We start from the raw sequence: 12,608 nt of genomic DNA, 5'->3' as shown, positions 1-12,608 counted from the left end.
TCCCCATTTCTGTCCCACAGCACCGTGCTGGTGATGAAATCCCACAGCCAGAGCTCACGTGGGATGGAGCTGCTGCCTTTTGGGGCCGTCAGCGCTTTTGGGGGACGGCAAAAATGGGAAATGAGCCATGGGGGGGGGGGGGGGGGGAGGACAGAGCTCAGAGCCCAGGGGGAGCGAGGGGGGGGATGGGACAGGATGGGATGGGGATGGGATTTGGGGTGGGATGGGGTGGGATGGGGGTGGAACAGGAATGGGATGGGATGGGGACGGGGCCATGGCCCCATGCAGGAGTTGGGAGCCCCCTTTCTCCACCCCGGCCCCAACCAACCCCCCCGAGCCCCCCGCCCAGCCAGGAGACCCCCGCCGGGGGGGGGGGGGGGGTTGGGGTGGGACGAGGACGGGAGCGCGTCGCCCGCAGCCCAGCGACGGGGCCGGGGGTCGCTGCCCCGCTGTGTCCCGACGGCGGCGGTGCGGGGCGGTGCGGCGGGGCCGGGTTGTCCCCGCGGCGTCAGCGTGTGCGGGGCGTGGGCTGAGCTCAGCGCTTGGCTCCGCTCCGGGATCCCGGGCCGGGAATGTCGCTGCGAGCGCGGAACGGGGCGGCTGCGGAGCGGGGTGGGTGCGGGGGGGGTCACCCCAAAAGGTGCGGGGTGTGCGGGCGGCGCGGGGCGGGCGGGGGGACCCGGAGCCGGGGGGGTTGGGGGGGGGGGGGGGTGCGGAGTTTTGGGGCCTCCGGAGCGGGGTTGGGAACGCGGCCTTTCTGCCGTCCGCTCGGTGCGGGGCGCGGGGGGGGGAGTGCGGGCCGTGGGGCGGTGCGGGCAGAGCGCGGGTTCGTCGGGGCGAAGGGCGCGGACCGCACCGTGCGGGGGGGGGGAGCCCGCACCGAGGGTCCCAGCGGGGCGCGACGTGGCGACGTCGGGCGGGGGGGGGGAGAAGGGAGACCCCGGCCCCAAAGAGCCGCCCCCAAACGGCGCCGGAGCCGCCCGCGGTGCCCGAGGCCGGGGGGTCCGGGCGTCCCGGCCCTGGGTGCCCCCACCCCGCCGTGACTCACGCCGCACTCTGCCCGCTCCGCCCGCCCTGTTTGCTCTGCGGGGCGGGGAGGCGCCGCGTCCCGTTCCGCTCCGGGCGGGGTTTTCGGTTTTCCCTTGGGGAGCGCCGGCTGGTTTTTGGTTTTGGGCCCCCGCCTCGAAGTCGAGCCGTCGGTTGCGGAAGGGCCGCGCGGAGCCGCCGCTGTTGGTTCCGTTATCGCTGCAGAACGCAGCCGGGGCGCCGCGCCGCACCGCGGGGATGCGGGACGCCCCCCGGACCCGAGTGACGGTGCTGCGGAGCGCCCAGGGTCCCCGCTGGGGGGTGGCCGGGGACACCCGTGAAACCCGATGGGGACGTCCGGGGGATTCGCACCGCGGGCCCCCATGGGAGCCCATTGGGGGACGGCCGGGGCCGCCTTGAGACCCCGGTTCGAGTCGCTCGGTGGCCCCGTTTGGAGCCCACCGGGGCCGCCCAGGGCCGCCCGCGGGAGCCCCTCTCCCTCCTCACCTTCAGCCAACGCGCAGCACCGGACCCGGCCACCCCGGGGACCCCCGGGCACCCATCAGACTCCCCCCCGCCCCCCAGGCCCCATGGAGGGCGCCGTGCCCCCCCCGGGCTGCGCGGCCACGTGGACGGAGGACGGCCGGCGTCGGGAGCGGCGCTGGGTGAAGTACGACGGCATCGGGCCGGTGGACGAGACGGGGCTGCCGCTGGCCTCGCGTTCTGTGAGTGAGAGCAATGGGGGGGGGGGGAGGCATCGCTGGACCCCTCCTCACCGCCCCACCGCGCCCCACAGAGCGTGGATCGGCCCCGGGATTGGTACCCGCAGGATGTTCCAGCAGATCCACGGCAAGCTGCCGGGTGAGCAAGGATGGCAGCGACTGGGGCTGTGGGGCGCTGTGGGGCACAGCATGGCACAATATGGCACAATATGGCACAGCATGGCACAATATGGCACAGCATGGCACAATATGGCACAATATGGCACAATATGGCACTGCATGGCACAATATGGCACAGCATGGCACAATATGGCACAATATGGCACAGCATGGCACAGCATGGCACAATATGGCACAGCATGGCACAATATGGCACAATATGGCACAGCATGGCACAGCATGGCACAGCATGGCACAATATGGCACAATATGGCACAGCATGGCACAATATGGCACAATATGGCACAGCATGGCACAATATGGCACAGCATGGCACAATATGGCACAATATGGCACAGCATGGCACAATATGGCACAATATGGCACAGCATGGGACAATATGGCACAGTATGGCACAATATGGCACAGCATGGCACAGTATGGCACAATATGGCACAGCATGGCACAATATGGCACAATATGGCACAGCATGGCACAATATGGCACAATATGGCACAATATGGCGCTGCATGGCACAATATGGCACAATATGGCACAATATGGCACAGCATGGCACAGCATGGCACAGCATGGTACAATATGGCACAGCATGGCACAATATGGCACAATATGGCACAATATGGCACAGCATGGCACAATATGGCACAATATGGCACAATATGGCACAGCATGGCACAGCATGGCACAATATGGCACAGCATGGCACAATATGGGACAATATGGCACAGCATGGCACAATATGGCACAATATGGCACAATATGGCACAGCATGGCACAGCATGGCACAGCATGGCACAGTATGGCACAATATGGCACAGCATGGCACAATATGGCACAATATGGCACAATATGGCACTGCATGGCACAGCATGGCACAATATGGCACAGCATGGCACAATATGGCACAATATGGCACAATATGGCACAATATGGCACAATATGGCGCTGCATGGCCCCGCTCAGCCCCTTTTCTTCCTTCTGCAGAACCGGAGTGGGACACACCGTGCTGCACTGCAGGTGAGATCCTGCTGTGTGGGACCCCAACAGTGCCTGCATCCCACCCCATTGATCCCATCCCACCCCATGGATCCCATCCCACCCCATTGATCCCATCCCATCCCATCCCATCCCATCCCATCCCCATCCCATTGTTCCCATCCCATCCCACCCCACTGATCCCATCCCATCCATCCCATCCCCATCCCATCCCATCCCTCCATCCCATCCCATCCCATCCCATCCCATCCCATCCCATCCCATCCCATCCCTCCATCCCATCCCATCCATCCCATCCCATCCCATCCCATCCCATCCCATCCCATCCCATCCCATCCCATCCCATCCCATCCCATCCCATCCCATCCCATCCCATCCCATCCCATCCCATCCCATCCCATCCCATCCCATCCCATCCCATCATCCCCATCCCATCCCATCCCCATCCCATCCCATCCCCTCCATCCCATCCCATCCCATCCCATCCCATCCCATCCCATCCCATCCCATCCCATCCCATCCCATCCCATCCCATCCCATCCCATCCCATCCCATCCCCTCCATCCCATCCCATCCCATCCCATCCCATCCCATCCCATCCCATCCCATCTCCATCCCATCCCATCCCATCCCATCCCATCCCATCCCATCCCCTCCATCCCATCCCATCCCATCCCATCCCATCCCATCCCATCCCATCCCATCCCATCCCATCCCATCCCATCCCATCCCATCCCCTCCATCCCATCCCATCCCATCCCATCCCATCCCATCCCATCCCATCCATCCCATCCCATCCCATCCCATCCCATCTCCATCCCATCCCATCCCATCCCATCCCATCCCCTCCATCCCATCCCATCCCATCCCCTCCATCCCATCCCATCCCATCCCATCCCATCCCATCCCATCCCATCCCATCCCATCCCATCCCATCCCATCCCATCCCATCCCCTCCATCCCATCCCATCCCATCCCATCCCATCCCATCCCATCCCATCCCATCCCATCCCATCCCATCCCATCCCATCCCATCCCATCCCATCCCCTCCATCCCATCCCATCCCATCCCATCCCATCCCATCCCATCCCATCCCATCCCATCCCATCCCATCCCATCCCATCCCATCCCCTCCATCCCATCCCATCCCATCCCATCCCATCCCATCCCATCCCATCCCATCCCATCCCATCCTATCCCACCCCATTGATCCCACCCCCCCCCCACATCCCACTTCTCGCCCCCCCTCAGATCTGCAGACATCTCAACCCCCCCCTGGATCCTCCTGCGCTGCCCAACGGCTCGGAGCGGTGAGCTCAGCTCCGGGTGGGTTTGGGGGCTCTGTGTGACACACAGGGGGGGCTCAGAGGCCGCTGCCCCCCAGGACCCCGTGGGGCGACGCCGATGGCACCGCGGAGCCGGGCAGCATCTTCAGCTATGGAGCCCGGCACGGCGCCGGCACGGCGTGGGCAGATGGGAGCTCACCGTGGGGCGCCCCACAGCAGTGTGGGATCCACGCACCGTGACCCCACATCCCCTCTGCAGCCCCCCGGAGCTGCGCCTGCGCTGCAGCCCATCGGGAGGGGTTACGGTGCTGCCCTGCCCCACAGCCCCCCTGCGCCCTGCGGGGGGACACCAGGACGCGGTGCTCTGTGGGGTGACCTTGGGAAGTGGAGCCCTGTGGGGCTGTGCTGGGATGCGCTGCTCTATGGGGCGACGCTGGGAGGTGGCGCTGTGTGGGATGGCTCTGGGATGCTGTGTCCTATGGGGTGGCTTTGTGGTGCTGTGCCCTGTGGGGTGACCCCAGTGTGCTGCCCTGTGGGGTGACCCCAATGCGCTGCCCTGTGGGGTGACCCCAATGTGCTGCTCTATGGGGTGACCCCAATGCACTGCCCTATGGGGTGACCCCAGTGTGCTGCCCTATGGGGTGGCCCCAATGTGCTGCCCTGTGGGGTGACCCCAGTGTGCTGCCCTGTGGGGTGACCCCAATGCGCTGCCCTATGGGGTGACCCCAATGTGCTGCCCTGTGGGGTGACCCCAGTGTGCTGCTCTATGAGGTGGCCCCAATGTGCTGCTCTATGGGGTGACCCCAATGCGCTGCTCTATGGGGTGACCCCAATGTGCTGCCCTATGGGGTGACCCCCAATGCGCTGCTCTATGGGGTGACCCCAATGTGCTGCCCTATGGGGTGACCCCAATGCGCTGCCCTATGGGGTGACCCCAGTGCGCTGCTCTTCCAGGTGCAGCTGCAGCGGGAATTGGAACAGCTGAGCGCTGAACTGGATGAGGACATTCGTGCCATGGAGCGGCTGCAGCGGGTATTGGGGCTGGGGGCGGCGCTATGGGGCAGCGCTATGGGGCAGCGCTATGGGCGGCTGGGGGTGGGATTGTGGGGGGCAGGGGGTATCCAGATGTGTGCCAGATGTGGCCGCCCAGATGTGCCCAGCTGTGCCCAGCACCGGGCGGCACGTGGGGCGGTTCGGTGCCGTCCAACACGGGATTCCCCCCCCCGCTGCCCCACAGAGCCCCGCTGCCCCCACAGAGCCCCGCTGCCCGCAGCGCCCGCAGAGCATCGCCGACCCCCACGGCACGGCTGTGAGTACGGCGCCACGACCCCAAAGCCCCCAAACCCCAAAGAATCACTGACCCCAAACAGCCCCAAACCCACAGCGCTATGGGGCACCCTGGGGCTCTTTAAGGACAGGAGCGCAGTCACCCATCAGCCTGCCCCCTCCCCCCCCCCGCCCCACACGTCCCGCTCTGCCCCACACGTCTTTCCCTGCACACTCTGTGCCCCCCCCCCACAAGGCTCCCCATTGCTCATTCCATGGGGCAGTAGCTGTTGGGGGGGAGGGGCACAGGGTGGCACATCACCCCCCCCACCGTTGTCCCCCCCCCCAGGAGCGTGCTGTCCCCCCATGGGCTGCAGGGCCGCCCTGCTGTCCCCACGGCGCAGGAGGGGCCGGGGGGCTCCATTGAGCAGAGCGGCAGAGGTGAGGCCCCCCCCCCCCCAGCTCCCCCCTGCTGTCACCCCCCCCCCGTGGCACCGCTTTGCAGACCCCCCCCCCTCGGTGTCCCTTTGCAGAGCCCCCCCCGCCCCCCCGCCCTCCCCATTGCAGTGGATTTGGGGACCCCCGCAGCGCCCACCCGCGGTGCAGCACAGGTGAGGAAATGTCCTCTATGGGGCCGGGGGGGGGCAGCGCCCCATTGCTGCGCCCCACCAGCAGCCCCTCTGTGCCCCACAGATGGCGGCCGCACGCCTCAAGTTTGACTTCTGTGCCGAGTCCCCCAGGTCTGTCCCTGTGTCACCGTGGTGGGGGGCTGGGGACATCCGGGGATGTGGGGCTGGGGACACTGAGAACCAGATGGGGCTGGGGACACTTGGGGACATGTGGGGCTGGGGACACTCGGAACATTGGGTTGGGGGCATCTGAGAATATGGGGCAGGGGACACCTGGGGATGTTGGGTTGGGGTGACCCGGTGCCGTTTGGGGTTGGGGACATTTGGGGACACGTGGGGCTGGGGATGTGGGGTTGGGGACCCGTGATGTCACCTGGGGTTGGAGACATCTGGGATTGGGACCGGCGGGCGCCACCTGGGGTTGGGGGCAGCTGAGAGTGGGGGGCTGGGGACACGTGGGGACGTGTGGGGCTGGGGACAGCTGGGGATGTTGGGTTGGGGTGACCCGGTGCCATTCGGGGGTTGGGGACACTTGGGGACATTGCATTGGGGTGACCAGCGGGGATCGGGGACGTGTGGGGCTGGGGATGTGTGGGGCTGGGGATGTGTGGGGCTGGGGACGTGTGGGGCCGGTGTCCCGCTGCCCCACGGCGCTGCTGCCCGCAGGGAGCTGTCGCTGCGCAGGGGCGACGTGGTGCTGCTGCACGGCGCTGTTGACGCCAACTGGCTGCGCGGGGAGCATGGCGGCCGTGTGGGCATCTTTCCACGCACATACGTGGAGGTGACGGGGGGTCACACGCGTGTTGGGGGGGGGGGCGCACACGTGTTGGGGTGCCGACCCCCTGCCCCCCCCCCCTCCCATAGGTGCTGCCCCACGGCGAAGCACCGCAACCTGGGACCCCAGCGGCAGCGCAGGGCTGTGCGACAGCCGTGTTCAGCTTCCATGGGGAGCTGCCTGTAGAGCTCAGCTTCCGCAGGGTGAGCGTGGCGGGGCGTTATGGCGTGTTATGGTGTGTTATGGCGTGTTATGGCGTGTTATGGCATGTTATGGCGTGTTATGGCGTGTTATGGCGTGTTACGGCGTGTTATGGCGTGTTATGGCGTGTTATGGCGTGTTATGGCGTGTTACGGCGTGTTATGGCGTGTTATGGCGTGTTATGGCGTGTTATGGCGTGTTACGGCGTGTTATGGCGTGTTATGGCGTGTTACGGCGTGTTATGGCGTGTTATGGCGTGTTATGGCGTGTTATGGCGTGTTACGGTGTGTTACGGTGTGTTATGGCGTGTTATGGCGTGTTATGGCTTGTTATGGCGTGTTATGGCGTGTTATGGCATGTTATGGCGTGTTATGGCGTGTTATGGCATGTTACGGCATGTTATGGTGTGTTACGGCGTATTATGGCGTGTTATGGCGTGTTACGGCATTTTACTGAGTGTTACAGGATGTTACGGCATGTTATGGCATGTTACAGCATGTAATGGAGTGTTACAGCGTGTTATGGCGTGTTATGGCGTGTTATATCATGCCATATCGTGCCATATCGTTCCATATCGCTCCATATCATTCCATACCACGCCATAATCATTCCATATCGTGCCATATCGCTCCATATCGTGCCATATCATGCCATGTCGTGCCATATCGCTCCATATCGTGCCATATCATGCCATATCGTGCCATATCGCTCCATATCATTCCATAATCGTGCCATATCATGCCATATCGTGCCATGCTGTCCCTGCAGGGTGAGCAGCTCTCCCTGCTGCGCCGCATTGACGCCCATTGGTACGAAGCACAACCTGTGGGCACTGGGCGCCGTGGCCTGGCTCCCCGCTGCTACCTGTGTGTGCACCGCGAGCCGGGGGGCGGCCCCACAGCCCCGCAGCCCCCAGCCCCACAGGTGGGTGCAAAGCAGGGCCCTGCTGACCCCGCCGGGCGCCCCGCCCTCCCCTCGGCACCAGGATCTCGCCCCCCCCGCCGGCCCCACTGCACCGAACCCCTCTGTGGGGCCCCCACGAGCAGGTGAGCGGCCCCGAGCCATCGGCCCTATAGGGGCGGCCCGACATCACCCCATCAATGATGCCCCCTATCAGCCGTCCCTGTGCTGTATAGGGGCTGCCCCACATTGCCCTTATAGGGCAGCCCCGTAGCGCCCTGTAGGAGCGGCCCCATATCGCCCTATAGGGGCAGCCCTACGTGACCTCTCCCTTCTCCCCACGCAGCCCCCATCCGCAGGAGGACCAGCCCCGCACCCCCAGCCCACCTCCCCCACCTCGGCTCCGAGACCCGATGGACCCCGTAAGTTTGGGGGGTGCCGACGTCCCGCTGTGGGTCAGGACCCCCCCCGCACTGTGGCTGCCCTGCAGGCATCGCGTGCTCTACGACTACCGACCCCAAAACGGCGACGAGTTGGAACTGAGGGAGGGGGAGCGCGTGGATGTGCTGCAGTGCTGCGATGACGGCTGGTTTGTGGGTGTGTGGGGTGCAGGGGGGGGGGTGGGATGGGATGGGGATGGGATCAATGGGGTGGGATGGGATCAATGGGGTGGGATGGGGACAATGGGGTGGGATGGGATCAATGGGATTGGGATGGGGTCAATGGGGTGGGGATGGGATGAGATCAATGGGATGGGATGGGATGGGATGGGATCAATGGGGTGGGATGGGATCAATGGGGTGGGATGGGATGGGATCAATGGGGTGGGATGGGATCAATGGGGTGGGATGGGATCAGTGGGGTGGGATGGGATGGGGTCAATGGGGTGGGATGGGGTCAATGGCGTGGGATGGGATCAATGGGGTGGGATGGGATCAATGGGATGGGATGGGATGGGATCAATGGGGTGGGATGGGGATGGGGTGAATGGGGTGGGATGGGATCAATGGGATGGGGATGGGGTGGGATGGGATGGGATGCGGATGAGATCAATGGGGTGGGATGGGATCAGTGGGGTGGGATGGGATCACTGGGATGGGATGGGATGGGGTCAATGGGGTGGGGATGGGATCAATGGGGTGGGATGGGGACAATGGGGTGGGATGGGGTCAATGGGGTGGGATGGGATCAATGGGATGGGGATGGGATCAATGGGGTGGGATGGGCGCAATGCAGCCCCACTCCCGCCGCCCCCAGGAGTTTCCCAGAGGACGCAGCAATTCGGGGACGTTCCCTGGGAACTACGTGGCCCCACTGTGAGCCGCTGCCACCCCCACACATCTCTGGGGCCAAAGGGCCTCCAGTTCCTCCCACCCCTGTGGGGCCCCAAGCAGCGGCCGATCCTGGGACCTCGCTGTGCCCCTGTGCTTCCATGCCGCCTCCCTGCCCCACTGCTGTGGGTCCCAGCTCCGCTTCTGTCCCCCATTAAAGGCAGCTCAGCCCCGTGCGTCGGCGCCCACGTGGGGCTGTGTGGGGTGGGGGCGGTTGTGGGGTGCAGTGGGGGGGTGTTGGGGAAGCTGCTGTGCGCTGTGGGGCTTTGACCCCCATCCCCCTCAACCTGTGGGGTTTCTCCTGGGTGAGGAGCCCCTCTTGGTTGGGTTTCGGTGGGGAAAGACCCCCATCCCCCCCCCAATCTGTGGGGCCTTTACAGAAAAGGAACTGACCCCCTTCAATCTGGGGGGTTTTTGTGGGGAGGGACCCCCACCCCACCCCAATCTATGGGGTTTTTTCCCGGCCCGGCCCCCCAGTCTGTGGGGATTTTAGCGGCTCAGACCCCCATGCCCCCATCTGTGGGGTTTTCTGGCTGCTCCCCCTCCCTCCCCCAACCCGGCAGGTTTGCATTGGGAAGCGCCCCCCCCTTCCCCCCCCCAAATCCGTGGGGTTTTCTGCTCCCCCCCCCATCGCGCTGTGGGCGCCGCATTGCTGGCATTCGCGCCCTCAAAGCGCCCTTTGTCCCTTAGAGCCGCGTCCCCCCCCCACCCCAAAACCCCTCCCCGCCCCCAAACCCCACGGCTGCCGCCGCCCCATAGCGGCCCTCCTCCCCTCCCACACGCAGTCGGGAACCAGTCGAGAACCAGTCGGGCGACGGCGCTGCGGGGCCGCAGGGGATGGGATGGGGCGGCTGTAGGGGATGGGGCGGCTGTAGGGGATGGGGCGGCTGTAGGGCGCAGCCGGAGATGTGGGGTGCGAACGGCGGCGTCTGGAAGAGGAGATTCAGCTGCTGTGAGTGTGGGGGGCGGTGGGGCGGGAGGGGGGGGGGGGGGTTCTGCGAAGGGCTGCGGCGCTGTGGGGCGGCGGGGGGTGCGGCTGTAGGGCCGCCCCATGGAGGGGCGCCGTGCGATGTTGCGGGGGGGGTCCTGAGAGGTGCAGCCCCACAGATTGGGGGGCGATGGGAGGCGGTGGTTGTGGGGTGGGGCCACGTGGGGACCCTATAGAACCTGGGGGCCCCTACATGGTGGCACACGGGGACCCCATATGGAGCCACCCAGAGGCCTTGTATGGCGGCAGCTGGGACCCCTATATAATGTCACCTGGAGACCCCATATGGAGCCACCTGGGGACCCTACGCAGAGCCAGCAGGAGACTCTGCATGGTGCCACCTGGGGACCCCATAAGGTGCCACCAGAGACCCCATAAGGTGTCACCAGAGACCCTATATGGAGCTGCCCGGGGATCCCATACAGCGTCACCTGGAGGCCCTACGTGGTGCCACCCAGAGACCCCTATATGGCGTCCCCATGTAGAGCCACCCGGGGACCCCACATCACGTCACCGGGGACCTCGTGTGGCGGCTCCTGGCGACCCTCTTTGGTGCCACCCAGAGGCCCCACATGAGGTGACTGAACGGAGCCACCCGCAGCCCCTGCGTGGGGTCACTGGAGCCCCATAGGGCGGCACCGGGCCCCACGCGCCCCCCCCCGTCCCGCCCCACAGATGCCCCCCGCGAGGCGCAGGGCTGCACGCCGCCCCCCCCCCCGCAGCGTTTACCGACGGCTTCACGACGACCCCCGCGGGAGCCCCGCCGCCCCCCCCGGTAAATCCGAACCTGGGGACTCCGGCCTGGAGACGGGCGGCACCGAAAGCCGGCCCCGAAGCGCGGGGGGGGCCGGGAGCGGCGTCTGTGGGGACGCGGCCGGGAGACCCCAAAGGGGACGCGGCGCCGACCCCCCCCGGGAGCCCCGCAGCCGCATCCGCAGGCAGCGATGGCGGAGCGTTGGAGACCCCAAAGACTGCGGGGATCCTAAAGCCCGCGGCATCGGGATCCCCAAGGAGAACGGCGACGGCGCCCCCAAAAACTGCGCCTTCGGGGACCCTACGGACCACGGCGTTTGGGTCCCCAAAGATGGCGGCAACGGGGTCCCCAAAAACCGCGGCTCTGGGCACCCCGAGGAGCGCGGCGTTGGGGTCCCCCAAACCTCCGGCGTTTGGATCCCCAGGGAGCGCGGGGCCCCCAAACCCTGCGCCGTTGGGGACCCCAAAGCCCGCGGCTCGGGGCGCTGCCAGTTCTGCCAGCCGCGTGGCGATGGGGGCCCCGAGGAGCATCAGGACGGGATCCCGCAGGAGCGCGGCGCCGGGGGCCTCAAGGAAGGCGGCACCGGGGGCCCTGAAGCTCACGGCGACGGGGATCCCAGGTGCTGCGACACCGGGGTCGCCGCCCCCCCCGGCGCGGTGCCGCCGGCTCAGGGGCTGCGGTACCTGGAGCTGCTCTGCCGGACGCTGGAGCGCCTGGCGCGGCTGCAGGAGGACAACAGGCAGCTCCGGGGGGCGCGGGGCGGCGGGGGTCCCGGATCTCTGCGCGCCCCACCGCGACCCCCAAGCGACGGAGGTGGGGGTTTGGGGACGGGCAGAGCGGAGCCGTTCCGGACGCGTTCGTGTTCCGACAGCCACGCGGCAGGTGGGTGAACGGGGAGGGGGGGGGGGCCCATTGCCGGGGGTCCCGTCCCCATTGCCTCCCCTCCGCCCCATTGCCTCCGCTCCGCCCCACCGTTGTCTCCCCCCGCAGCGCACAGCCCGGCCCGGCGCAGGGCGCAGTGGGGGCACTCGATCAGCTCCCCCAGCCTCCTGGAGCCCACCGATGCCCCCCCGGCACCCCATAAGGTTTGTGGGGCGCGCACACCTTGGGGGCAGCGGGTTCCCCCCGCCCCACTGACGGCTGTCTCTCCCCACAGGGCGGCCGCTCGCATTGGGGTCGGGTGAAGGTGCTGCTCACCCGCCTCACCCGGCGCTCGCTGCGGGGTCGCTGACCCACGGCCGCCCCACAGCGCAGCGCCCCACACGGTGTGGGGTCGGGCAGCCTCACAGATCCACGCTGCCTTGCAGCTCAGCCTGACCCCCAACCCTGACCCCCGACCCCCAGCCCTAACCCTCAACCCCACAACCCTGACCTTAACCCTAATCCTGACCCTCCCAACCTTGACCCCCAACTCTGACCCCAACCGCACGACCCTCCCCCTGACCCCCAACCCCCAACTCTTATCCCCAACCCCCCCCCCAACCCTCACCCCCAATCCAGCCCCCCAACCCCGATCCCAATCCCCCAATAAACGCCTCCAAGCCTTTTTTTCC

The 12,608-nt window shown here is 66.5% G+C and overlaps 1 protein-coding gene across 1 annotated transcript; it reads left to right on the top strand.

Annotated features, from left to right (window-relative positions):
- The first annotated feature begins 518 nt into the window (after nucleotides 1-518).
- SORBS3 (sorbin and SH3 domain containing 3) lies at nucleotides 519-9,482 on the top strand. Its single transcript, XM_048927981.1, is given in 18 exon segments — nucleotides 519-612; nucleotides 1,612-1,751; nucleotides 1,823-1,849; nucleotides 1,851-1,887; nucleotides 2,913-2,945; nucleotides 4,177-4,235; nucleotides 4,310-4,605; nucleotides 5,150-5,243; nucleotides 5,468-5,520; nucleotides 5,827-5,923; nucleotides 6,011-6,088; nucleotides 6,171-6,217; nucleotides 6,773-6,887; nucleotides 6,971-7,084; nucleotides 7,851-8,128; nucleotides 8,329-8,579; nucleotides 9,240-9,265; nucleotides 9,267-9,482. Coding segments are annotated over 18 exon segments (1,821 nt in total). The 5' UTR covers nucleotides 519-572; the 3' UTR covers nucleotides 9,303-9,482.
- The last annotated feature ends 3,126 nt before the right edge of the window (nucleotides 9,483-12,608 follow it).

Source organism: Lagopus muta, chromosome 27, assembly GCF_023343835.1.
Source record: "Lagopus muta isolate bLagMut1 chromosome 27, bLagMut1 primary, whole genome shotgun sequence".
NCBI classification, from domain to species: Eukaryota; Metazoa; Chordata; class Aves; order Galliformes; family Phasianidae; genus Lagopus; species Lagopus muta.
Note: the sequence above shows the minus strand (reverse complement) of the source record. Positions and strands in the feature narration are given on the sequence as shown.